General features: G+C 47.6%; 1 protein-coding gene across 1 annotated transcript; it reads right to left on the bottom strand.

Moving 5' to 3' along the window:
• Positions 1 to 423: 423 nt before the first annotated feature.
• On the bottom strand, positions 424 to 22,310 carry svip (small VCP interacting protein). The gene is made up of 4 exons (XM_043705423.2): positions 22,148 to 22,310; positions 10,961 to 11,011; positions 8,919 to 9,035; positions 424 to 3,684 (listed from the first exon to the last, which is right to left on the bottom strand). Exons 1-4 carry the CDS (start codon positions 22,208 to 22,210, stop codon positions 3,670 to 3,672), a joined length of 246 nt encoding a protein of 81 aa, XP_043561358.2. The 5' UTR covers positions 22,211 to 22,310; the 3' UTR covers positions 424 to 3,669.
• Positions 22,311 to 26,591: the final 4,281 nt, after the last annotated feature.

Genomic DNA, 26,591 nt, shown 5'->3' on the forward strand with positions numbered 1-26,591 from the left:
ATCTCCAGAATTTCAGCAGACCTTTCTGCTTAACAGCAAAATACAAACTGCAGATATTGAAAATAGATGGTTAAACATGTCCATTGTATTGTTAATGTGTGAATGAAATAACAATTAAAACAAATTACATATGTATATTTATTAGAAAGCAATGGAAGTTATTGAGCAGTTTGATTAGCAGTACATGTCTTTAATTCTACATGTGCCCAGGAAGGGGATGATGACTTGTGGTGATAACATTTGAGATTCATGTAGCCACTTGACTGATGAAAAAGTCAGAAATCAAGCATTTGACTTCTGAAGCGGGCCTAGGACACTGATTTCACCACAAAACCCAAGAGAATGGAGACACCCTGCTTTCTCTCTCATATCGTGAGGGAAGTCTGCAGACTTCAACAGTAAACATTAGTATCAGCTCAGGGATAACTTGTAAAAAGTTTAATTCTTTAACAAGAGCAGAACTACAAAGGTATAGATTGATAACTTTCAACATTGACAGTTTTCTACATCATATATTTCACGTCAGTACACAAATTGGCCTTGTCTCCAAAAAGCTCGGAGTCTACAAGAGACACATAAGCAAGTGTTCAGTGGGGTCTTGTTGTTATAATTCTTGAACAATGCCATCGTTTAACAATACATTAAAATATCATGGCAAAATTAGTTTATGGGTGTTAAAATTTGAGTTGTAATCATCAAGATAGCCATTAATGTGTTACATTACCCAATATCACAAACTTAAGAAAGTTGGACATTTTTCAATGTGCTAACATATTGGTACTTTCTGTTAAAAAGATTACAATCCAAGTTAAACTTAATTTCCAAGGGATTAGATGTAAAGGACAGTAAAGGGTACATTTGGGAGAACCAATGGGCATTATAGTGGTGATGGTATTGAATGGATTTACTCTGATGCCTGACTAACAGAATCAAGCTGTGGTACTTCAGAAGGCTGTTCAGCCCATCAAGTGTATGTCAGCCAAGAGATTAGCTAAGAGTTAACCACATTACTGCGCGTCTGCAGCCAGACCAGGTAAGGATGGCAGATGTTCTTTCCTAAAAGACATTAGTGAACCAGATTTTTCATTTCTGACCATCTGCAATGGCTTGTGGGCATCATTAGATTCTCATTTCCAGATTGATTTGGAGATGCCGGTATTGGACTGGGATGTACAAAGTTAAAAATCACAACACCAGGTTATAGTCCAACAGGTTCAATTGGAAGCACTAGCTTTCGAAGCGACGCTCCTTCATCAGGTGGTTGTCTGATGAAGGAGCAACACTCCAAAAGCTAGTGCTTCCAATTGAACCTGTTGGACTATAACCTAGTGTTGTGTGATTATTTTTAACATTTCCAGATTATTATTGAATATAAATTTCACTGTCTGCTATGGAGGGATTTAACACCCAAACATTTTCTGGGTGTCTGGAGCCTACCAATAATACCACTAGGCCTACCACAAAGACCAAACAAATTAGCTTAAATCCTAAGTCTACCACATAGCACTGAAAGATTTTCTCTTCTAAGTATTCATCAAATTTTCTTCTGAAATCTAAAACTTGCATTCATTCCCCTTTAACACAGTCCATTCCAGATCATAGCTTGCTGTGTGATGCTGTTGTGCCTCAGATCAGCTCTGGTCCCTTCAACATTCACCACGTTGGCCTCCAATTGCTCATCATTCTACCATAGAAACAGCTTTCCCCTATTTACTTGATCAAACACCTTGCCTGAATTATAGCATGTAAGCTAATTTACTCTCAGCCTTCTCGGTGTTAAGGAGAAGGATCCTAATTTCTCTAGTCTCTCCACAAAAAGTCCCCCCATGTATCTCGTACCATTCTAATAAACCCTAACTGCAACATCTTCAAGGCTTTCACATCCTTACTTGAAGTGAGGCGCTCACAACCACCTGGAGCCTGAACAGTGGGATCCCATATGCCATGGGTGAAAAAAAGTCACTACAAAAAGCTGTGTGCTATCACATTTCCTTAAAGGACCATCAGTACAGGTGCCCCAATAAGACAATAAACTTATTTATTGTGATCGTATGACTTCTCTGAGAACACTTCATATAAAGTTCAACAGCTATGCTACAACAGGTCAAGTTATTTTAAAATGCGGCTTTTCTATCATAGCCTGAGGTGCTTTGGGATCACTGGGCTTTGATTTGTCTCTTGCACCACTCTTGCATTTGCAAAATACAAGTGAAAGCTTCTGGACCATATGTAAAAGGTATGCATGGGAATATTAGAGAAAGCTTCACTGAAAGACAAAATTGTAAAGACACAGGTTTACCAACTAACATTTTAACAAAATATTAAGCATTAATTATGGATATTTTGTTAATGCCAAGCATTCAGAGAAGCATCAGGACATCTAAAGTTAAAATGTACACTTCATGCAGGTGGTAAAAACAGCAAGTTACAAAGTTTATGTTCAGCTTTGTTTTCTAGTTCTCTTATAGCTGGGATGAGAAGAAAATCAATTCAATGTTGGGCAAGGAAAAGTATAGTTTGCTAGAAAGTACACTTTCCATTGGTACTGTGACCCAACAATAAGTATTATGCATGGACTGCATCATAATCCATAACAAAGAATACAAGAAAATATCCTGGCAATATTCTATTGAGGTCTTAACAAAAAAAAGGTAGTCTGTTTCATACAGGCGTATGCCTCAGCATCAGTTAAGTACCTAATAGGACAAAGTTGGCAATAAATTTAAGTTACCTTGGAATAGATTGTAAGCTATTTGATTTTTACAATATAAAAGGAACGCAGTAAGAACCATCTATATTCTATCAACAGGGGCCATGTGAGTTAATGACAAACACTAAAGACCTATAATTAAATTACTTGATGACAAAGACACAGGATTTGTTTTACTAAATCAAGGAATATGAAATAGTTGTATATAACTAGCAAATTATAGTCAGTTAGGAACATGCAATCAATATGACAAAGAATTTCATTCATCCTAAAAATGTATTTTTTCCTCCATGAATTTAGAGGTAATTGAATCTAGCAATCTGGTCCAGTTGAGTCAAATTTCAGCAACTAAAAGTTAATTCAATAAACTAAAACAAGTCCCAAAAAGGATGCTAAATATTTTAATAAACATAAGCTATAGCATTAAAAGAAAGCATATTTTCACACATTTCCCCACACTATCTCCAAGGCACAAAGGTTTAGAAAATCAAGTGGTTATAAAATATAGAAAACCTTGCCTAGTAAAGCTGCAGCTGAATTATCTACAAAAATCCACAAAAGGTAGTTACACTGCTTTATAAATAATGATAATTTATAGAAAGTAAACATTTAGCAATACAATCTCCAGCTAAAATAAAAGCAAAACAAAGGATCCCTTGGGACAGCAACATCCAAGCCATGAGTAGTTTCCACTGTTGCTTAAAAGTGACTGGATTTGTTTAATGTTTTAAACATTGATGGACAGCTCTTTAAATTACTGGAAGAAACATTGTACACTTCTGTTGGAATACAGAAAGCCTTTGTACAGAACATTCAATGCGAAGGATGGCACAATTCTGGGTCTTTCTAATCAAACACCGAAAGCCACGCAGAGAACATTAACCTCTCAGTAACAAGGGCCAGCAAGGTCAACGCTATATTGGCAATAGTGAAGATCTTCCATCGGTTCTTCAGCTCCTTTAACCAACTTGCCACTGGAACAAAAATAAAACACACAATTTACTGAATTCAGCAAAACAGATAACATTGTGGCTGCTTAACACCATATCCGAGTCTGTGTTCCAATTCAGATCTCATTACATTTTTATGTGCTAAAATACAAACTATTACAAGTATATTTTAAAAATATGAGAAACAGTTAAATTTAATTCCTTACTTTCTGTAGTCAACACTACACTATCTAAAGCAAAGATAGATAAGGTGGGCAAAAAAGAAGAAAGCTGATTAAGTAACAGGGAAGATTTACATTGGAAGCAGAAAGCTTAGACACAACCATAAGGTCATTTGCTTAAAACCTGTTGAGAAACCAGGATTATTTATTTAGAAAGCTTGTTTTATCTTCTATTCAAGAAAGGAGGTAGGAGGAAATCATCACAAATTAGGCTTGTGGAAAATGAAATTTCTGAAATTCTTTAAATCACAGGAAACAACAAGTTCAGAGTGTACTTTCCTGTTACCAATCTCCTCAGTTTAGCAATAATGATGGAAAAATCATTGGGATTATTTCAAGTCAGGGAAACTCTGAATCACAGAATTGTTACGACAAAGAATGAGGCTACTTAGCCCATTGTGCCTGCACCAGCTCTTCAAATCAGCATCACTGGCCCTAGGGCCAATTTCCAGCATTTTCCTCTTTACACTTGCACATTATTTTACCCAAATAATCGGTCAATGCCCTCTTGAATGCCGCAACTGAACCTACCGTCACCATACTTCCAGGCAGAGCATTCCAGACCCTAACTACTTGCTATGTGAAAAAAAATCCTCACATCATCCTTGCTTATTCTGCAAATCACTTGAAATCTATGCCCACCCCTTATTCCCTTTATAGCGGAAACAGTATCTCCTGCTCAATTCTATCTCACCCACTCAATTTTGATGTACCCGGTCTCCTCTCAACCTCCTGTTCACATCCTTCCCATAATGTAGCACCCAGAAGTGGACACTCATAACTGCACAACAGAAGGAAATTTTGTTCACTATAGTTGTTAAATCTGGAGTGGGGTGAAACAGATAAAACCCTGCTCAACAATTTTAGAAAGAATGGGAATAAACAGAAACATCTGCTTCATTTCTACATATATAATGGGTATACAATGATACTTGTAAATAGGAGAAAAATGCCAAAATATTCATTTTCACACCTATCATTTACACCTACTTTGTACCCAATTAATTCCTTCGCTATCATTAGCATGTCTTTCATATTTTGTTCTGATCACCCTCACCGTTTGTTCCACTCACTCTTCCTCCTGTTTTGCCAACACCATAAAACCATAATTTTCCAGTTCCCTTCAGTTCTGAAGAGTCATCTTCTAACTTCAAACACTAACTCTTTCTCTAAGCACAAGTGCTGACAAACTTGCGAAACTTCTAAAGCATTTTCAGCTTTTTTTCCCCCCAAACAGACAGTTATGGTTGAAATAAACCAGCAATTTAGCTTCTGATAGTCAGTACAGGATCATATAAGTATCCAAAATTTAAAGCACAAAAAAATTCAGAAACCTCAAGCTGTAATAGAAATTAGACAGCATCCATAAATGTTTGAAGGTTTTTGCAGCACAGTGGCAGTGTCCCCACCTCCAAGCCAGGACACCCCAGTTCAAGTCCCACCTGCTCCGTAGGGGAGTAATTACTTCTCTGAACAAACTGGTGAGAAACTATTGCCACAGACAATGAATGCGTGAAATAAATTTCCGGATGAAGAACTGACTAAGGTTAAATGAAATCTTAAGTGGGTAAATTACATTGAGAAGCAGAAGAATTAAGAACTTTGGCGATATAATGTGATGTTTTTCAGTTGAGCAATCCTAATGGACTTGGCATTTTTACAGTAAAAGATCAATACGTGGAAGCTGGGAATTCAAAACAAGAACAAGGAAGTGCTCATTATAGAATAATATTCTACTTAACTCTAGCTGGAGTGATCTCGATTAGTGGATAGCCTTTATACAATCTGCACTTTCATATTATGAACAACGCTTCACATGACTCTCTTCTGCCTTCAGAGGGTCACACGTATGCTAAATACCATATCTCAAGTAGTTCAATCAATTGTCATCTTCTTTTGTTTAATTCAATGAAGATGACATTTGAATATTTTACTTGCAATATCTGTTGTGCCATAACTTGTCTGGAGTCTATGCCTCACATAATACTCAAAAAGTCTAAACAGCCTTTCCTCTCCAAACTTCTTAATGCCTTCCATCTTTCCTTTGATTCCATGCTTAAATCTCTCCAGTGTTTGAATCCCCACATTACTGAAACTGCTCTAACAGTATTCTCCATGTCTGTTAGATGTTGTATTCAGTATTGCTCCTACTCTACGCAACCTTCATTAGAATTACTCCTGTTTTGTTCTGCAGTTATACAACAGTGGCACAGTGATAGTGTCCCTACCTCCAGGCCAGGCAACCCCAGTTCAAGTCTCACCTGCTCCAGAGGGGAGTAATTGCTTCTCTGAACAAACTGGTTAGAAAATACTGCCACTTGTGAAATAAATTTCCTGATGAAGAACTGACTAAGTCAACTGAAATTTTAAGTGGATAAATAACATTGAGAAGCAGAAGAATCAAGAATTGTGGAGATATAATTGATGTCTCTCAGCCGGTCCGTGAAGTGTCCTTTCAGAAAATCATAAAAAGACATGGGGTCAACTTACACACTGAGCTGATGATACCCAGCATATAGGTGTGGTACTGCCCCAGTGTTGCCAGTGGGGCTTACATTCAGTTTTCTTCCATGTAGACACCGGAACACTGAAGACACTGAGTTTCCAGCCACTGTCACGTATTCCATAAACTCACCACCAATATCCATCTTCGTCCCAGAACAGAATTAAGCCATCAAGTCTGCTCTGCCATTTGATTATCCCAATAACTAGTTCAGGTGAACCAAGCCATTTGCAACTACCAATGCTATATTCAATCCAAAGTTAAAATTATAAAACCACAATCTTGCTGGTGAAGATACCCTTCGCCCCAGTCACAACATTCCATCTAGCCCTCATTCATGATATGATCACTAGACTCAAACATTTCCTGAGCATCTTTCTATTCTCCAATCTCCACAGACTTCGGTTCACCCAAAATACTTCCCTACCCCACATGAAGACCTGTATACACACACTGACATGTTTACAGCGAAGTGAAATTTGAGTAAAACAAGTTAATGACGTTAGTTGAATTATCTGCTGTTGATGTTTCAAAGGCAGATTCTTAACACTTTTGAAGAACTGTTCTAATTGAAGTTATTTGCAGTCATTTCACAAAAACAATTAAATGAGTGCAAAGTGGTTATCTTCCACTGCATTCTTTTGGTTCCCCATTCTTCTTCCACCAGTAAACACTGCCTCAGGTACTCTCCATTCCGTGTTCTTAGTCACTAACGTCTGCACAAAAACTCTGCTTTCACTGCCAAGAATACAGTTTCAACAATTAGTTAACCTTCTGAAACAAAGGCATACAAATGTTCCTGAATTCATACAATATTATTCCTCACAGTATTTCAGTACTTAAAAGGAGATTGTGAGAATTCCAATCTTGGTCTGTAAAGATAAATAAATTCCCTAAGGTCTGCGAAAGAGGGCAGGAAGAATTCTGTAAGGATGTAAGATATTTGAGTGTATTTTCTTCCTTTGGAAAAGCCCCTTTCATTTGAGGCCTTTCCTCATTTAGATCCAGACCAGACTGTTCCTTTTCCCCTACTCCATGTTTAATAATTATTCACAGATTATGCAGTCAATTTTTCATCCCTACTTCTTGCTTCAATTTCAGTCAGCAGAAATGGATACATTCAGATGATTATTCTAATTACTTTTAGAAGAATGTAACATGTAATTAACTTTTCAAAAAAATTAATACGTAAAATGTGTGTGTCATTCACTCAAATTAAGCATCTGTCATACAATTACAGGCCTAGATTTTACAGAAACAAGGCATCTAATGGTGTCTGGTATTAATTAGACATGTTTAAGTTTCCAATTTCCTTGCTTTGCCAAATTGTGGCAAGTGTGGAGCTGACAAGGGATATATGGCAGCCAATTGGTCCAATAAGTAACGGAAAGACAGTGAAAAGAGCAAATTAGAATGGGTGACTCTAATGTTAACAAGTGCAGAGACAGAGATAGCAGGAAGGACTGGATTGAGAGAAAAAGGGAGAGAGACAAAGATTAAGTTTTCTTGTAATACTTTTCAATGCAATGTTTTTCAAAATTAAAACATGAAGGAATGAGACTGCACATTTATCTAGGTAATTTTCAGTTTCTAGAGCTGGATTGCTAGTAATTAACACTTCTCACAGTGTTAAACAGGTATTTAGACATGAAATGACAACCTTCTGTAGTGAATTTAGTTTACATCAAGTGCGAATAAAAAACTTCACACCATTTAATGCTGAGGCAGAGAACAAGATGTTGTTTTCATGAATAACATGACCTGACACTGACTTTCAAATACTGGCATTTAATGGTACAACATAAAGTTGCTTATTCTTTACACAAATAACAATAGGCATTGCTGAAAAAATATTTTTCCAAAGCCTTTTGTCTTGCGCTCAACAGGACAATTTATGACAGTGGAATGCTGATCAGTTGGCAAGTTGTCTCTTGACTGGAGGAGGCTTTGCAGAAAGAATATTTATATACATGCTGTCTGCTGCAATGTAATCAAATAAGTGACAGCCATTCTCTAGTCCATTTCCCAGAGAAATGTCCTGACCAGTCAACATGCCTGGCTTAAAATTTTAACAAAGCTTGGCAGTTGACTATCAGTCATCGTCTGGTGCATTCATAATTCCTCCACTCATCTAAATCCACTTCTCAACCAATGAGCATTCCCCTCAAAAACAGTAAAAATGCTGCTTCCTTTTTACATTGCTATTTCTTGTGAAGTGCCCCAAATTGTGCAAGATGAAAATCTTTGGCAAAGTGTTTTATTTTGGCAATATTCAAACTCTCTATTTCCAAATGAATGAAAAAAACAATGAATGTTATGAAACTTCCTGCTGTTGAGACAGCAAAATTTGGCTCAATAGGCTAGCCTTTGGGTAGTACAGATTTAAAACAAAATTACCTTTTAAACCAGGCTTGCTTCCATTGTAAGAATTAAAACATATTCACCCTCATCAGTTACCTAATGACTAACTGGTGAATTACAACTCAGTATGAGTGAGGTATACTTCACCTTACATAGCATTAATATTCTCTCACCCTGAGGCCACCACCGCCTCCTGCAGGTGTAGAATTCATCTGCTGCTTTTCCAATGCCTCCTGCTTTTGCTTCTTTCGCTCCACCGATTCAGGATTCTTAATGCCTCGGTGCACATTCTTAACAGGAAAAATGGGAGAAATGTTTCAAATTTCAAATACACCATTGAAGATGCTACTCAATTGCAAAACAAATCTCCAAAGAAAATGTCACTTTTGCAGAAGATAAACCCATATTGGTTGATTTGGTCGTCAAACATTTGTTTTCTTTCAAAATGTCTTGAGAAACTTGTTGAGCAATGAAGAACCTCACTGTGTCATCAAGTCTTCATAAAAATCAAAACCACCAACACGTTGTCAACTTCATTACTGTTTGGAAGAAGGCACAGAGTTGTTTGCAAAGTGTTGTAGAACAGAGGGACTTAGGGATTCAGGTAAATAGTTTGAAGTTTACGTCACATTTCGTCAGGGTGGTTAAAATGGTGTTTAGCACGTTGCCTCAGTCCTTTGAGTGTAGGAGTTGGGACGTCATGCTGAGGTTGTACAGGCCACTTACAGAGTACTGCATCCAGTTCTGGTTGCCCAATTATAGGTGGGATATTATTAAGCTGGAGAGGGCTGAGAAGAGATTTACCAGGATGCTGCTGAGTATGGAAAGTTTGAGTTATAAAGAAAGGCTGGATAGGCTGAGACTTTTTCCGCTGGAGCACAGGGGGTTGAAAAGCGACCTGATAGAAGTTTATAAAATCATGAGGGGTATAAGATGGGGTTAATGTTAGTTGTCTTTTCCCTAGCGTGGGGGATTTCAAGACTGCGGCCACATTTTTAATGTGTGAGGAGAAAGATTTATAAAGAACATGGGGATCAACTTCTTTTACATAGTGGGTAGTTCACATGTGGAATAATCTTTCTGAGGAAGTGATGGATATGGATACAATTACAATGTTCTTACTCAAATATCTTTTAAAAATAAATAGGCAACATTTGGACGGATATCAGTCAGGAGCAGGCAGGTGGGACTAGTTCAGTTTGGGATCAGAAACAAATTGTGAGAAAAATTCAGGTCAGGCAGCATCTGTGGAGAAAAATCAGAGTTAACATTTCCAGTTGAGTGACACTCCCTAGAAATGGAGCTGTGGATTTCTCTCCGCGGATGCTGCAAGACCTGCTGAGTTTTTCCAGCAATTTCTGTTTTTGTTTCTGATTTACAGCATCTGCAGTTTTTAACTGAGTTCAGGATTATGTTCAGCATGGACTGAAGAGTCTGTTTCCATTCTGTAAGACTCTAAGGATTGGGCCATATTGAAATATTGCACCAATGTGCAACGATATAGTGCCTTGAACATGGAAAGCATCCTAAAAGCTCTTCACAGAGACATAACTGGACACAAATGGGCACGACGCCAAACTCGTATCAGAAAAGTGAAATAATAACTTCAGAAAGCTGGGCTTTAAAAGGGAAGTATGTAGAGCTGGGTTTAGTGAATAAATTCCAGAGATAAGTGATCAAGCACATGACTGTGAATGATTTTACTTTGTTTCGTTATTGTTACAACAGAACTTAAACTGGACATTGAAACAAAACTCTAAAAATCATGTGAATGTTATGGCAATAATCAAAACTCGGTAATTTGGAAAGCGTAGCTCAGAAATAGTGGTCTATGTTGAAAAAACTTTCAAAAAGTTTTGGATACGCGTTTTAAAAATAAGTTTAACAATGTTTTTCAGATGATTAAACCTGGAAGATGCAGAATACAATGAAACAAGTCAGGAAAGGTTGATTTTTGGGTTGTCACAAATACAAATTTACCAATTAACTCAGACATATTCCCCCACATCTACAATTACTGCTGCCGTTCCTGTGCTCCAAACCACTGACAGATTTCAAGAAAACAAAACATTAATTAAAAAGAACAAAGAAACCAAAGAACCACGGCCTCTGGAAATCCTAAACAAAAACAGAAATTCCTGGAGAAACTCAGCAGCCCGTCAGTATCTGTGGTAAGAAAGTGACCCTTCTTTCGGGTATTAATTAACATTCTTACCTCCTTCTGCCTCTTCTCAGCAGCTTCTGCTAATTGTCGTCTTCTGGTTTCCTACACATTGATAAAAAGGAATTCAAAATTCAGCATCTTGTAGTCAAAAAATGTTCAACATTGTGAAGTTGTTTTTCATCATTCTGATTGCACTGATTTGATTTCAAATCTCACTGAAAAACTAATCTTGGTTTATTCATGTTTTCCTAAAGATTTCAATAATGGAACCAAGGTGATATAGAAAATCTTTATTCAAGCTTGGCAATTCTACAACCCTCTGGGGGTAATTGAATTTGTGGCTCAGGAACTTTCAATTCCAGATTTACTCACAAATTCAAATACCACCAGTAGTCGTGATGGGATTTGAACCCACTTTCCCAGAGTATTCTGGATTACCAGTACGATGACATTATCAGAAACAAAAACAGAAGCTGCTGGAAAAGCTCAGAAGTTGTGGACTTCTGAGGAAGGATCACCAGACCCAAAATGTTAACTCTACTTTCTCTGCACAGATGCTGTCAAACCTGCTGAGCTTTCTCAGCAACTTCTGTTTTTGTTTCCAATTTACAACATCCATAGTTCTTTCGGGTTTTGCAATGATATTATCACTTCGTTATTGTCTCAGATCCTAACAGGACGAGATAAGGTGAATGCGCTGAAAATGTGTTGCTGGAAAAGCGCAGCAGGTCAGGCAGCATCCAAGGAACAGGAGAGGAACATTAGGAGGCTAATGCCCGAAACGTCGATTCTCCTGTTCCTTGGATGCTGCCTGACCTGCTGCGCTTTTCCAGCAACACATTTTCAGCTCTGATCTCTAGCATCTGCAGTCCTCACTTTCTCCTCGAGATAAGGTGAATGCCAAGAGCAAGTTTGGTCATTTGGGAGAAGACGGGAACTAGGGTGCAATTTAAGAATGAAGACTGAAATGTGGAGATTTTTTTTCTCTTGAAAAGGCAGCATCCATAGAGAGAAAGCAAGCTAATGTTTAGAGTCTAGATGACTCCTCATGACAAACGCTGTCTGACCTGCTCTGATCTCCAGCATTTTTAGTTTTCAGAACAGATTCCAGCATCTGCAGTAATTTGCTCCTAATCTTTTTCTCTCAGAGGGACCTTAAAGTTTAGAATTCTTTTCCCCAGAAATCAGTGGAGGCTGGGTCACTGAATTTAGTGAAGGCAGAATGAGATAACTTTTTGATCAAGGAAGTCAAGGGTTGAGGGGTGCAGATAGGAAAGCGGAGTTGAGACTATAATGAGACCAATCTTTATGTTGTTAATGGTGGAGCAGGACCAAAAAATGCAGGATGGTCTACTCCTGCTCCTAAGTCCTATGTTCCTACTGTATATTCACAATCTACTGGTTTGCTTTTCTGCATAAACGAACAATTAATTTTTAAAATTCAAGGGTGAAAATGACAAAACACCCCACGCTTTTTAAAACATTCATTTAGTCACCAGTCAACGTTCTCACAGCTGCACCCATTGTTTGTAGCCTCTTGCAATCAGTTGAGTCAGATTAAATTTTACTGAAATCTACAATTTCGTACACATTTTTGTCCATAACAAATGCCTTCTAACTCTCCTAGCATTACATATCTGTCCTAGTTTAACCTATAAATTTAGAAATGTATTTTTAATTCCAAAGTCTAAATCGTCAATATAAAATATGAATGTTAGTTTTATCTACTGTTTATCTCTGCAGAGAGTTCAATGAGATTGGTGAAGCGAGACTCTCCTTTGAAATCCACATTGACTATTCAATTTTCCATTGTACAAATTAATTTCGATCATACCCTCAACTAGGAACACTTTTTTTGTAATGATGCTAACCTGACAGGTCTATTTTCTACCCCTTCTTAAATATAGGTGTAATGTTAGCTGGTAGTTCTCTGCCAGAAACTTTTCTCTGAAATAAATATCAGGCTACATGTAATAATGGGTCTGCTATCCTTTCACTAATACTTTTAAAATGTGCACAAGTAACACACCTGCACCATGAATCTTAGCCACTTTAATTAATTTATTTCCTACATCTGTTTATTTTAAGCACAGTTATACCATTTCTGACATCTCAATGTCAAGCTGATCTGTCTCCTCGGCATTTCGAAGCAATTATTTAAGATTTCAGCCATTTCATTGTGATTTTATCCTGTCCACCCCTTCGATAGCTCCATTCCAATCCCAACTAGTTTTTATTTGTTTATAAATGCAATATATTTTAAATACCCACCTTTGGTTCAAATAGATTAGATCCACGCATTTTGAACTCTTGTAAATTACTGCTTCTATCTCTAATCACCCTTTCTCTCCAAAGTCCCTGAACATACCATAGCCTCTCCTCTCCAATCCACTTCCATCTTTCTTAAACTCCATGTTTAAATCCTTCCACTCAGCATTCTGTTCCTGCCATAGCTCTTATCGAAGCTACAAGTTGCATCCAAAGGAACTGCAACAAAGACAACCTTTCCCCTCTTTGACTTGTTTGCAGCTTCTGAACCAGTTGCCCACTCCATTCTCTGTTGTCCGCTGGTGGGATTGTTCTAAGCTGGTCCATTCTCATTTATCATTATAGCCACACATGCAATGGCTTCTCTTCCTGCAATTGCATCATTACTTTGGGTCCCTTCCCAGCCCCACTATTCCCCCTCCAACTTTTCATCTGCACACTGCTCATTGGGTACATGCTAGGTTTTGAATGTATGCTGACAACAGCCAGTTCCAACTCACCAGCACCTCTCTCAACCCCCAACTGTTGCTAAATGATCTCACTGCTTATTTGATATGTATGAACAGAAACATCCACCAATTAAAATTAGGGAAGACTGAAGCCTTTGTTCTGAGGCAGGGTTACCAGACCATAAACTTTAACTCTCATTTCTCTGCATAGATGCTGCAACTCCTGCTGAGCTTTCCCAGCAATTCCTGTTTTTGATGCTATTTGGATAATTGCTTTTATTTATTTGTGCTTTCATTTATTTTATCTGTTCCAGATTATTGCCCATACCAGAGCCAATAATAACAGGGGAGGATGGCATTAAGATCCTCACATTGTGGATATATTGTATCGCCTTTCCCTCGGACAAAATAACATTGGGAGATTTCAACTATGTTCACCATTTAGCTCCCCAAAGTCCCCATGATTCGTTGTTCATAAAACAGAAGCTCACATTATGGAAATGTAGTGCACATGTATAAATTACTGACATGTATACTAGTAACAAAGTTCAGGTTACATCATACAGTATGACAGTTCACAGCATGCATTTGTTAACTAAGTGCCCTGGCACCAAACAATTTAGTTAGACAAGGCATGGTCATGTGATGTGACAAATAGCTTGAAGATATACATGGAGAATTATATTCAGTTAGTTACTTTTCCTATTCTAGCCTGAACTCAGGGCAAACATATTACATCATGTAAGTTTAATACCTAATATCACTGCTCCAAAAGTGAATTAGTTACTGCAATTAAATCTTAGATCACATGATATGTTAACATTGCTTTGACAATTCATTCAAATCTCCCAAAACGGAATGCCAGGAGTACAGTATATACTACTGTATATACTACAGTATATATGATCAGCCATGATCATACTGAATGGCGGTGCAGGCTCGAAGGGCTGAATGGCCTACTCCTGCACCTATTGTCTACTTTGGCTGTTCTGCAGGAGTTGCAAGTTGCGCGCTGCACTTAAAATGGCAGTTTAAGCAGCTTAGATGAATTATGATTAGGCATTCTACAAAGAACACAACACAATTAGCAGAACGATACGTATGACTTGTGAATGGGTAGTTAACCCTTGTAACACTGCTCTGCTAACGTACTCCAAACTTCTTTCTCACTTTCCTTTCAAGATTCTCTATGTAGGATTCAAGGAGTAAGTAAAAGGATAGAATGACAATTATGATTTCACTGAGCGCTAAATCACAAAACAAATTTGAGCAGCCAAGTAACAGGACTGAATTGTTGAGACCTATAGAAAAAAAACGATTGACCTTACATTGGCATAAAACAATAGTATACTCAACTCTTGGTCGTTTTTTTGCTATTTAAAAAACATTCACCTAAATGGCATGAAACTAACTTATCAAATTACTGCATCATTTGTTACAAACCATAAAAATGACACAAAGAATACACTGCATTTTGCAAATAGAATCATAGAGTCAGAGTTGTACAGCACAGAATGCCAACCAGATATCCTGAATTATTCCTATTTGCCAGCATTTGGTCCATATCCCTCTAAACCCTTCCCATTCATGTACTCATCCAGATGCCTTTTAAATTATACCAGCCACCACCAATATCCTCTGGCAGCTCATTCTATACATCTTCTGTGTAAGAAAGTTGCCCTGAGGTACTTTGAAATCTTTCTCTCTTACCTTAAACCTATGCCCTCTTCTTGACTCCCCTACCCTGGGAAAAAGACCTTGGCTATTCACTCTATCCACGCCTTTCATGATTTTACAAACCTCTGTAAAGTCACCACTCCATTTCTGATATTCCGGGAAAATAGCCCCAGGCTATTAACCTTCTCCCTATAGCTCAAATCCTCCAAACCCGACAACAACATTGTAAATCTTTTCTAAACCCTTTCAAGCTTAACAACATCTTTTCTACAGCAGGGAGACTGGAAGTGAGTGCAGTATTCAAAAAGTGTCCTAATCAATGACCTGTTCAGCTGCAACATTACACCCCAACTCCTATACTCACTGCACTGACCATTAAGGACAAAAGGTACTAATTGCCTAATCTGAAATTTAAAAAAAACAGAAAATGCTGGAAATATACAGCAGGTAAGAGAATGCCTGAAGTGAAAGAGAGTTCACATTATCAGAACAATTCTGACTAAAGGCCACCAACCTGAACCACTGATGCGACGACTGACCTGCTTTTTAAAAAAAAATCACTGCTGCAACATGCATTTTACAATAACGTTGCCATGTTTGATATGTTCAAACAGAAGTCACCAAAAACATATACATTTGCTGCAGTGAGGGAAAAACAACTATGTTTCCATATTGTCAAAATGATTCAAATTATTTGAAGCCATTCCAAAAGAGCAACACATGAGGCAGTTTTGAACCTGAAAGCTAACAAACATCAGCACAAAGCCGTTGGAATAAACCTGCAGAACAGGATCAGGAAGTTTGCAGTGTGTCGAGGTCAATATTGAGTTAAATATAATCTAAAATTTTTAAAAATCCAAACCAAACCAACAGACACAAAGTTAAATAAATAGATAAATAAAATTAAAATAAACATAAAATAAACAGTAAAACAAAAATTGCTGCAGCAATGGTAATATTAGCATGATTATTCCATACTGAATGTGTTTTCCTGAGGAATCCTTTTGGGAATGCGTGTTTTGTTATTAACATTGTTTGTGTTCAGACAACACTCAGTGCAAAACCTGGGGCCCAGTGACAGCTCTGCCATACTACACTCCTGGGTACCCCCTCTGACCGTTCATCTCACCCTCCAACCCAAACCACAACCCTCCCCAATCTCCCCACAACTCAACCGGAAACCACACCTCTAACCCCACATCCCTCCCTCCCCATCCACATTCCTCCTTCTCCTCAACCCCTTCCCATGCCTTAACACTCTCTCACCACACCCACCCACTCAGTGCTCTCTTCCCCCACACCCCTCGACACCACCTCACTTCCCCTACCCCACCCTCTCGACCCTCCCTCACTCCCCCGTCCCTTCGCCCCTCCTCCCTCCCTCACTCCCCGACCCCGCCCCCTCGACCCTCCCTCACTCCCCCGACCCCTCGACCCTCCCTCACTCCCCCGACCCCGCCCCCTCGACCCTCCCTCACTCCCCCGACCCCGCCCCCTCGACCCTCCCTCACTCCCCCGACCCCGCCCCCTCGACCCTCCCTCACTCCCCCGACCCCGCCCCCTCGACCCTCCCTCACTCCCCCGACCCCGCCCCCTCGACCCTCCCTCACTCCCCCCGTCCCCCTCGACCCTCCCTCACTCCCCCCGTCCCCCTCGACCCTCCCTCACTCCCCCCGTCCCCCTCGACCCTCCCTCACTCCCCCCGTCCCCCTCGACCCTCCCTCACTCCCCCCGTCCCCCTCGACCCTCCCTCATCCCCCCCCGTCCCCCTCGACCCTCCCTCATCCCCCCCCGTCCCCCTCGACCCTCCCTCATCCCCCCCCGTCCCCCTCGACCCTCCCTCATCCCCCCCCGTCCCCCTCGACCCTCCCTCACCCCCCCCGTCCCCCTCGACCCTCCCTCACCCCCCCGTCCCCCTCGACCCTCCCTCACTCCCCCCGTCCCCCTCGACCCTCCCTCACTCCCCCCGTCCCCCTCGACCCTCCCTCACTCCCCCCGTCCCCCTCGACCCTCCCTCACTCCCCCCGTCCCCCTCGACCCTCCCTCACTCCCCCCGTCCCCCTCGACCCTCCCTCACTCCCCCCGTCCCCCTCGACCCTCCCTCACTCCCCCCGTCCCCCTCGACCCTCCCTCACTCCCCCCGCTCCCTCGACCCTCCCTCACTCCCCCGACCCCGCCCTCTCGACCCTCCCTCACTCCCCCGACCCCGCCCTCTCGACCCTCCCTCACTCGCCCGTCCCCCTCGACCCTCCCTCACTCCCCCGTCCCCCTCGACCCTCCCTCACTCCCCCGTCCCCCTCGACCCTCCCTCACTCCCCCGTCCCCCTCGACCCTCCCTCACTCCCCCCGTCCCCCTCGACCCTCCCTCACTCCCCCGTCCCCCTCGACCCTCCCTCACTCCCCCCGTCCCCCTCGACCCTCCCTCACTCCCCCCGTCCCCCTCGACCCTCCCTCACTCCCCCCGTCCCCCTCGACCCTCCCTCACTCCCCCGTCCCCCTCGACCCTCCCTCACTCCCCCCGCTCCCTCGACCCTCCCTCACTCCCCCCGCTCCCTCGACCCTCCCTCACTCCCCCGACCCCGCCCTCTCGACCCTCCCTCACTCCCCGACCCCGCCCTCTCGACCCTCCCTCACTCCCCCGTACCCCTCGACCCTCCCTCACTCCCCCGTCCCCCTCGACCCTCCCTCACTCCCCCCGCTCCCTCGACCCTCCCTCACTCCCCCCGCTCCCTCGACCCTCCCTCACTCCCCCGACCCCGCCCTCTCGACCCTCCCTCACTCCCCGACCCCGCCCTCTCGACCCTCCCTCACTCCCCCGTACCCCTCGACCCTCCCTCACTCCCCCGTCCCCCTCGACCCTCCCTCACTCCCCCCGTCCCCCTCGACCCTCCCTCACTCCCCCGTCCCCCTCGACCCTCCCTCACTCCCCCCGTCCCCCTCGACCCTCCCTCACTCCCCCCGTCCCCCTCGACCCTCCCTCACTCCCCCCGTCCCCCTCGACCCTCCCTCACTCCCCCCGTCCCCCTCGACCCTCCCTCACTCCCCCCGTCCCCCTCGACCCTCCCTCACTCCCCCCGCTCCCTCGACCCTCCCTCACTCCCCCGACCCCGCCCTCTCGACCCTCCCTCACTCCCCCGACCCCGCCCTCTCGACCCTCCCTCACTCGCCCGTCCCCCTCGACCCTCCCTCACTCCCCCGTCCCCCTCGACCCTCCCTCACTCCCCCGTCCCCCTCGACCCTCCCTCACTCCCCCGTCCCCCTCGACCCTCCCTCACTCCCCCCGTCCCCCTCGACCCTCCCTCACTCCCCCGTCCCCCTCGACCCTCCCTCACTCCCCCCGTCCCCCTCGACCCTCCCTCACTCCCCCCGTCCCCCTCGACCCTCCCTCACTCCCCCCGTCCCCCTCGACCCTCCCTCACTCCCCCGTCCCCCTCGACCCTCCCTCACTCCCCCCGCTCCCTCGACCCTCCCTCACTCCCCCCGCTCCCTCGACCCTCCCTCACTCCCCCGACCCCGCCCTCTCGACCCTCCCTCACTCCCCGACCCCGCCCTCTCGACCCTCCCTCACTCCCCCGTACCCCTCGACCCTCCCTCACTCCCCCGTCCCCCTCGACCCTCCCTCACTCCCCCCGCTCCCTCGACCCTCCCTCACTCCCCCCGCTCCCTCGACCCTCCCTCACTCCCCCGACCCCGCCCTCTCGACCCTCCCTCACTCCCCGACCCCGCCCTCTCGACCCTCCCTCACTCCCCCGTACCCCTCGACCCTCCCTCACTCCCCCGTCCCCCTCGACCCTCCCTCACTCCCCCCGTCCCCCTCGACCCTCCCTCACTCCCCCGTCCCCCTCGACCCTCCCTCACTCCCCCCGTCCCCCTCGACCCTCCCTCACTCCCCCCGTCCCCCTCGACCCTCCCTCACTCCCCCCGTCCCCCTCGACCCTCCCTCACTCCCCCCGTCCCCCTCGACCCTCCCTCACTCCCCCCGCTCCCTCGACCCTCCCTCACTCCCCCCGCTCCCTCGACCCTCCCTCACTCCCCCGACCCCGCCCTCTCGACCCTCCCTCACTCCCCGACCCCGCCCTCTCGACCCTCCCTCACTCCCCCGTACCCCTCGACCCTCCCTCACTCCCCCGTCCCCCTCGACCCTCCCTCACTCCCCCCGTCCCCCTCGACCCTCCCTCACTCCCCCCGCTCCCTCGACCCTCCCTCACTCCCCCGACCCCGCCCTCTCGACCCTCCCTCACTCCCCCGACCCCGCCCTCTCGACCCTCCCTCACTCCCCCGACCCCGCCCTCTCGACCCTCCCTCACTCCCCCGTCCCCCTCGACCCTCCCTCACTCCCCCGTCCCCCTCGACCCTCCCTCACTCCCCCGTCCCCCCCTCACTCCCCCGTCCCCCCCCCTCTCCCCCGTCCCCCCCTCACTCCCCCGTCCCCTACCCTCCCTCACTCCCCCGCCCCCCTCGACCCTCCCTCACTCCCCCGTCCCCCCCTCACTCCCCCGTCCCCCCCCCTCTCCCCCGTCCCCCCCCCTCTCCCCCGTCCCCCCCCCTCTCCCCCGTCCCCTACCCTCCCTCACTCCCCCGCCCCCCTCGACCCTCCCTCACTCCCCCGCCCCCTCGACACTCCCTCACTCCCCCGCCCCCTCGACACTCCCTCACTCCCCCCGCCCCCTCGACCCTCCCTCACTCCCCTCGCCCCTCCCTCACTCCCTCCGCCCCCTCGACCCTCCCTCACTCCCCCCGCCCCCTCGACCCTCCCTCACTCCCCCCGCCCCCTCGACCCTCCCTCACTCCCCCGTCCCCCCCTCACTCCCCCGTCCCCTACCCTCTCTCACTCCCCCGTCCCCCTCGACCCTCTCTCACTCCCCCGTCCCCCTCGACCCTCTCTCACTCCCCCTGTCCCCCTCGACCCTCTCTCACTCCCCCCGTCCCCCTCGACCCTCTCTCACTCCCCCCGTCCCCCTCGACCCTCCCTCACTCCCCCGCCCCCTCGACCCTCCCTCACTCCCCCCGCCCCCTCGACCCTCCCTCACTCCCACCGCCCCCTCGACCCTCCCTCACTCCCACCGCCCCCTCGACCCTCCCTCACTCCCCCTGACCCCCCCTCACTCCCCCCGTCCCCCCCTCACTCCCCCCGTCCCCCCCTCACTCCCCCCGTCCCCTACCCTCTCTCACTCCCCCGTCTCCCCCGACCCTCTCTCACTCCCCCGTCCCTCTCTCACTCCCCCGTCCCTCTCTCACTCCCCCGTCCCTCTCTCACTCCCCCGTCCCTCTCTCACTCCCCCGTCCCTCTCTCACTCCCCCGTCCCTCTCTCACTCCCCCGTCCCTCTCTCACTCCCCCGTCCCTCTCTCACTCCCCCGTCCCTCTCTCACTCCCCCGTCCCTCTCTCACTCCCCCGTCCCTCTCTCACTCCCCCGTCCCTCTCTCACTCCCTCGACCCTCTCTCACTCCCCCGTCCCCCTCGACCCTCTCTCACTCCCCCGTCCCCCTCGACCCTCCCTCACTCCCCCCGCCCCCTCGACCCTCTCTCACTCCCCCGTCCCCTACGACCCTCTCTCACTCCCCCGCCCCCCCCACTCCCCCGTCGGCTACCCTCTCTCACTCCCCCCGTCCCCCTCGACCCTCCCTCACTCCCCCCGCCCCCTCGACCCTCCCTCACTCCCCCCGCCCCCTCGACCCTCCCTCACTCCCACCGCCCCCTCGACCCTCCCTCACTCCCCCCGACCCCCCCTCACTCCCCCCGTCCCCCCCTCACTCCCCCCGTCCCCCCCTCACTCCCCCCGTCCCCTACCCTCTCTCACTCCCCCGTCCCCCTCGACCCTCTCTCACTCCCCCCGTCCCCCCCTCACTCCCCCCGTCCCCTACCCTCTCTCACTCCCCCGTCCCCTACGACCCTCTCTCACTCCCCCGCCCCCCCCACTCCCCCGTCCCCTACCCTCTCTCACTCCCCCCGTCCCCCTCGACCCTCCCTCACTCCCCCCGCCCCCTCGACCCTCCCTCACTCCCCCCGCCCCCTCGACCCTCCCTCACTCCCACCGCCCCCTCGACCCTCCCTCACTCCCCCCGACCCCCCCTCACTCCCCCCGTCCCCCCCTCACTCCCCCCGTCCCCCCCTCACTCCCCCCGTCCCCTACCCTCTCTCACTCCCCCGTCCCCCTCGACCCTCTCTCACTCCCCCCGTCCCCCCCTCACTCCCCCCGTCCCCTACCCTCTCTCACTCCCCCGTCCCCCTCGACCCTCTCTCACTCCCCCGACCCTCTCTCACTCCCCCGACCCTCTCTCACTCCCCCGACCCTCTCTCACTCCCCCGACCCTCTCTCACTCCCTCGACCCTCTCTCACTCCCTCGACCCTCTCTCACTCCCCCGTCCCCCTCGACCCTCTCTCACTCCCCCGTCCCCCTCGACCCTCTCTCACTCCCCCGTCCCCCTCGACCCTCCCTCACTCCCCCCGCCCCCTCGACCCTCCCTCACTCCCCCCGCCCCCTCGACCCTCCCTCACTCCCCCGTCCCCCTCGACCCCCCCTCACTCCCCCGTCCCCCCCTCACTCCCCCGTCCCCCCCTCACTCCCCCGTCCCCCTCGACCCCCCCTCACTCCCCCGTCCCCCCCTCACTCCCCCGTCCCCCCCTCACTCCCCCGACCCCCCCTCACTCCCCCCGCCCCCTCGACCCTCCCTCACTCCCCCGTCCCCCTCGACCCCCCCTCACTCCCCCGTCCCCCCCTCACTCCCCCGTCCCCCTCGACCCCCTCTCACTCTCCCCCCGCCCCGCCCCCTCAACACTCCTTAAAACCCGCTCTGTCCCCCCCCACACACCTCCCTCTCCCCCCCCGGCGCAGCCTCTCACCGGGTCGGGTGTCTCCACCACATCCTGGGCCGCCCCTCCCAGACACGGCAGGCACAATCCCATCGCCGCTGCCGGAGCCGGAGCCGGAGCCTCACACGGAGCAGGCGCTGGGCTCGCGGCGGGTGGGGTGATCCCGATCCGGGTCCGACTCCGACTCCGACTCTCAATCCGCATCTGGTACCTTCCCCGCCCCACCCCCTGACGCCGTGCGTCCACCCGCCATGGCAACCCGTCCCGCCGGCCCACGGACTACAATTGACAAGGAGGCGGCAGAGGAGGCAAGAGTGTCCCAATGACGCAAAACCTGCACGCTCCTCAGACTGCCCCTCCTCAGGGGGCCGAGCGCAACACCACCTTAAAAAAAAAACTCACCAGGCAAGCCACATACAAGGCGAAACTGGGCACTGTAGGTGCTGGGCATCAGAGTCAAGATTAGAGTGGTGCTGGAAAAGCACAGCAAGTTAGGCAGCATCCGAGGAGCAGGAAAATCAACGTTTCGGGCAAAAGTCCTTCATCAGGAATGAAGTCAAGTGAACAGATAAAGGGACGAAAACAGAAATTACTGGAAAGGTTCAGCAGGTCTTGCAGCATTTGTGGAGAGAAATCAGAGTTAATGTTTCGGTTGCTCAGTGGTTAGCACTGCTACCTCACAGCACGAGGGTCCTAGGTTCGATTCCAGCTTCAGGCAGCTGTCTGTGTGGAGTTTGCATGTTCTCCCCGTGTCTGCATGGGCTTCCTCTCGGTGCTCCAGTTTTCTCACACAATCCACTGATGTGCAGGTCAGGTGAACTGGCCATGCTAAATTGCCCGTAGTGTTATGTGCATTAGTCAGAGGGAAATGGGATGGGTGGGTTGCTCTTCGGAGGGTCAGTGTGCACTTGTTGGGCCTGTTTCCACACAGTAGGGGAAAGAAGTTTCAGGTTCAGTGACCCTGCCTCAGAACTTCTCTCCAGAGATGCTGTCACCCTTTCCAACAATTTCTGTTTCTGTTTCAGCTGACTGAGGAAGAAACACTCCAGACCACACTGGCACTCAGAGAACTGCTGGAGACCTGTGACCTGCTCAGTACTGGATAGGAGAGGACCTGGTGATATTAATGACTTCATCCAGATGCACAGAGAGGAACAGGGTTTGGGAGACACAATGGCCTTCATTGCCCAAAGCGGCAGCAGCACAATGAATATGCGTCCATGGGCAGATTGGGTGTTGCCATGGAGAGCCAGGTCCAGCCCCCTCAGTATTTGCTGGAGGTGCACATGCACCTACACTCCATTGACACAGCTATTGATTCTCAGGACTGAAAGCATGGTGACAGTGTCCCATCCTCACAAGGAAATAAGGCAGCACCAGGACACACTAATTGAAGGAGGAACCACACTCAGGCCCCTTACAGGTTACCACTCTGAAGGAGATTGCTCGTTCTACCTCCACCCTACATCACCACCACCCCCAAAACTCCCCCAACTCTGAGAAGGTCAAGCTGAGGTGGGTGGACTTCTCTCTGGCAAGGAGACTCTCGACATGTCTGGGATGTTAAGGCCTGAGCACTCTCAAGAGTCCCCTGACCCAATGTCCGGGGCCAACAGGCTTCCCCTGGCTGCAGAACCAGGGAGTACACACAAACAGAACTGATTGAAGGCACTTTAGTGCTATGGGTGACAATGGCTTGTAAATAATTGTGACCATTCAGATAAATCTATCTGCTATAAATCTATGTAAATTGATATCTGTCTATAAGTCTGTGTAAGCCATAGATAGGCTGGTCGTCTCGCTGTGTAGGCCCAAAACACATTATTGCATAATGTATCACTTCATTGGCACATAAAATCTTGCTTGGAGGCAGGTCTCACTGAGAGTCACACATGGAAGCCAGAGAAGCAAGATATAACATTGGCTCAGGCTAACATCTTGACCCTCTTCATGTAACTTCCCTCTTGGTTCATGGCCTCACTAGCTGTCAATGACTTGTCCAGCACTGTCTGGGGCAGGGAGGTGCAACACAAAGAAAGGGGGGGGCAATGCTATAGGATGGCCAGAGAATAGGGACCCTGCAGGTTTGTGTCATGTACAGTACGTGGCTCTGCGTGCAATCGTCTTTCACTTGAAGACTTAGATGAATGAATCCTGCAGACCCTCCTGCACAGATTGAGTCACTCACCCTGCTCTTTCTGAGTGTGGTCACAGTTATTTTCTTCCCTATTGTGCACCTTCAATTCCCAACACAATAGAAGGTGACAGTGATCACTTCTGTACCAGCGGCTTCCAGTCTTAGCCTGGATATGTTGATGAGACCCCGAACACTGACATCCCCTTCCTAATAGCCCACACCTTAAACCTCACAACCTTCCCAAATCAGAGCGCTGATGAAGAGTTATATAGACTTGAAAAGTTAGGTTGCTCTCTTTCTATGGATGCTGTCTGATCCGCTGTGATTTCCAGCAGTTTTGTTTTTAGGATACTTAAGGTACTTGTTAGGATAAATGCTAAGAAGATGTCTCTCCTTGTGGGAGAGTATAGGACCAGAGGGCATAGTCTCAGAATAAAGGGGCATCAATTTAAGGCTGACATGAGGGTGAATTTATTCTCTCACAGGGTTGTGAATCTCTGGAACTTCTTGTCCCTGAAAATCCTTGTGTATATTTAAGGCTGAGATAGATTCTTGATCAATAGGGGAATTACGAGTTATGAGAAAAGGGCAGGAAAGTGGACATGAGGAATATAATCCTGCTGAATGGTGGAACAGCCTTCTCCTGTTTCTATTTCTTATGATCTTCTCTGAACTAATATATATTAGATTCCCGTTTTGGATACTTGTGGGGGGGATGACTTACCAGGGGTAAGTAACGGGGCTCAGGTCTCTGGCACGGAGCCTGTCCCCGTTACTCAGAAGGGAAGGGTGAAGAAGAGCAGAGCAGTAGTAATTGGGGATTCGATAGTTCGGGGCACAGATAGGCGGTTTTGTGGGAACGAGAGAGACTCACGTTTGGTATGTTGCCTCCCAGGTGCAAGGGTACGTGACGTCTCTGATCGTGTTTTCCGGGTCCTGGAGGGGGAGGGGGAGCAGCCCGAAGTCGTGGTCCATATTGGCACCAACGACATAGGTAGGAGGAGTGCCGAGGATGTTAGACAGGCTTTCAGGGAGCTAGGTTGGAAGCTCAGAGTTAGAACGAACAGAGTTGTTGTCTCTGGTTTGTTACCCGTGCCACGTGATAGAGATTCGAGGAATAGGGAAAGAGAACACTTAAATGCGTGGCTACAGGGATGGTGCAGGAGGGAGGGATTCCGGTTTTTGGATAACTGGGGTTCTTTCTGGGGACGGTGGGACCTCTATAAACAGGATGGTCTACACCTGAACCTGAGGGGCACCAGTATCCTTGGGGGGAGGTTTGCTAGTGCTCTTGGGGGGGGTTTAAACTAACTCTGCAGGGGCATGGGAACCCAGATTGTAGCTTCAGGGTGCAGGGCCTGGAGTGTAGGGAGGTTAGGAACATGGCATCAATTTCAAAGGAGGGTGCCTGTAAACAGGAAAGTGGCTTGAAGTGTGTATACTTCAATGCAAGAAGTATACGAAATAAGGTAGGTGAACTTGCAGCGTGGGTTGGTACCTGGGACTTCGATGTTGTGGCTATTACGGAGACATGGCTAGAACAGGGACAGGATTGGCTGTTGCAGGTTCCAGGATTTAAATGTTTTAGTAGGGTCAGAGGTGGGGGTAAAAGAGGGGGAGGTGTGGCATTGCTTGTCAAAGATAGTATTACAGTGGTGGAAAGGACGATGGATGAGGACTTGCCATCTGAGGTAGTTTGGGCTGAGGTTAGGAATAGGAAAGGTGAGGTCACCCTGTTAGGAGTCTTTTACAGGCCTCCTAATAGTCCTAGAATCATTGAAGAAAGGATAGGGAAGGTGATTCAGGAGATGAGTGACAGTAATAGGGTGGTTGTTATGGGGGACTTTAACTTTCCTGATATTGATTGGGAAAGCTATAGCTCAAGTTCGTTAGATGGGTCAGTGTTTGTTCAATGTGTGCAGGAGAGTTTCCTGACACAATATGTAGACAGGCCAACAAGAGGTGAGGCCATACTGGATTTGGTTCTGGGTAACGAACCAGGCCAGGTGTTAGAATTAGAGGTAGGTGAGCACTTTGGGGATAGTGACCATAATTCGGTGATTTTTACTCTCGTGATGGAGAGGGATAAGTGTGTACTACAGGACAAGAGTTATAGCTGGGGTCAGGGAAATTATGATGCGGTGAGGCATGACTTAGGATGTGTGGCTTGGAAAAGTAGACTCCAAGGCAAGAGTGTAAATGATATGTGGAGCTTGTTCAAGGAGCAACTATTGAGTGTCCTTGATAATTATGTACCTGTCAGGCAGGGAGGAAAGGGTCGTGCGAGGGAGCCGTGGTTTAATAAGGAATTGGAATCCCTTGTTAAATGGAAGAGGG

Source organism: Chiloscyllium plagiosum, unplaced genomic scaffold (assembly GCF_037043375.1).
Source record: "Chiloscyllium plagiosum isolate Xiang-an unplaced genomic scaffold, Cpla_swu_hap1 HiC_scaffold_18, whole genome shotgun sequence".
Lineage (NCBI taxonomy): Eukaryota > Metazoa > Chordata > Chondrichthyes > Orectolobiformes > Hemiscylliidae > Chiloscyllium > Chiloscyllium plagiosum.

Coding starts and splice junctions, on each gene's coding strand:
- svip (XM_043705423.2), bottom strand. CDS start 22,210: ATGGGATTGTGCCTGCCGTGTCTGGGAGGGGCGGCCCAGGATGTGGTG. Junction 11,012..22,147: donor TGGTGGAGACACCCGACCCG/GTGAGAGGCTGC, acceptor ATCAATGTGTAG/GAAACCAGAAGACGACAATT. Junction 9,036..10,960: donor CTGAGAAGAGGCAGAAGGAG/GTAAGAATGTTA, acceptor TTTCCTGTTAAG/AATGTGCACCGAGGCATTAA.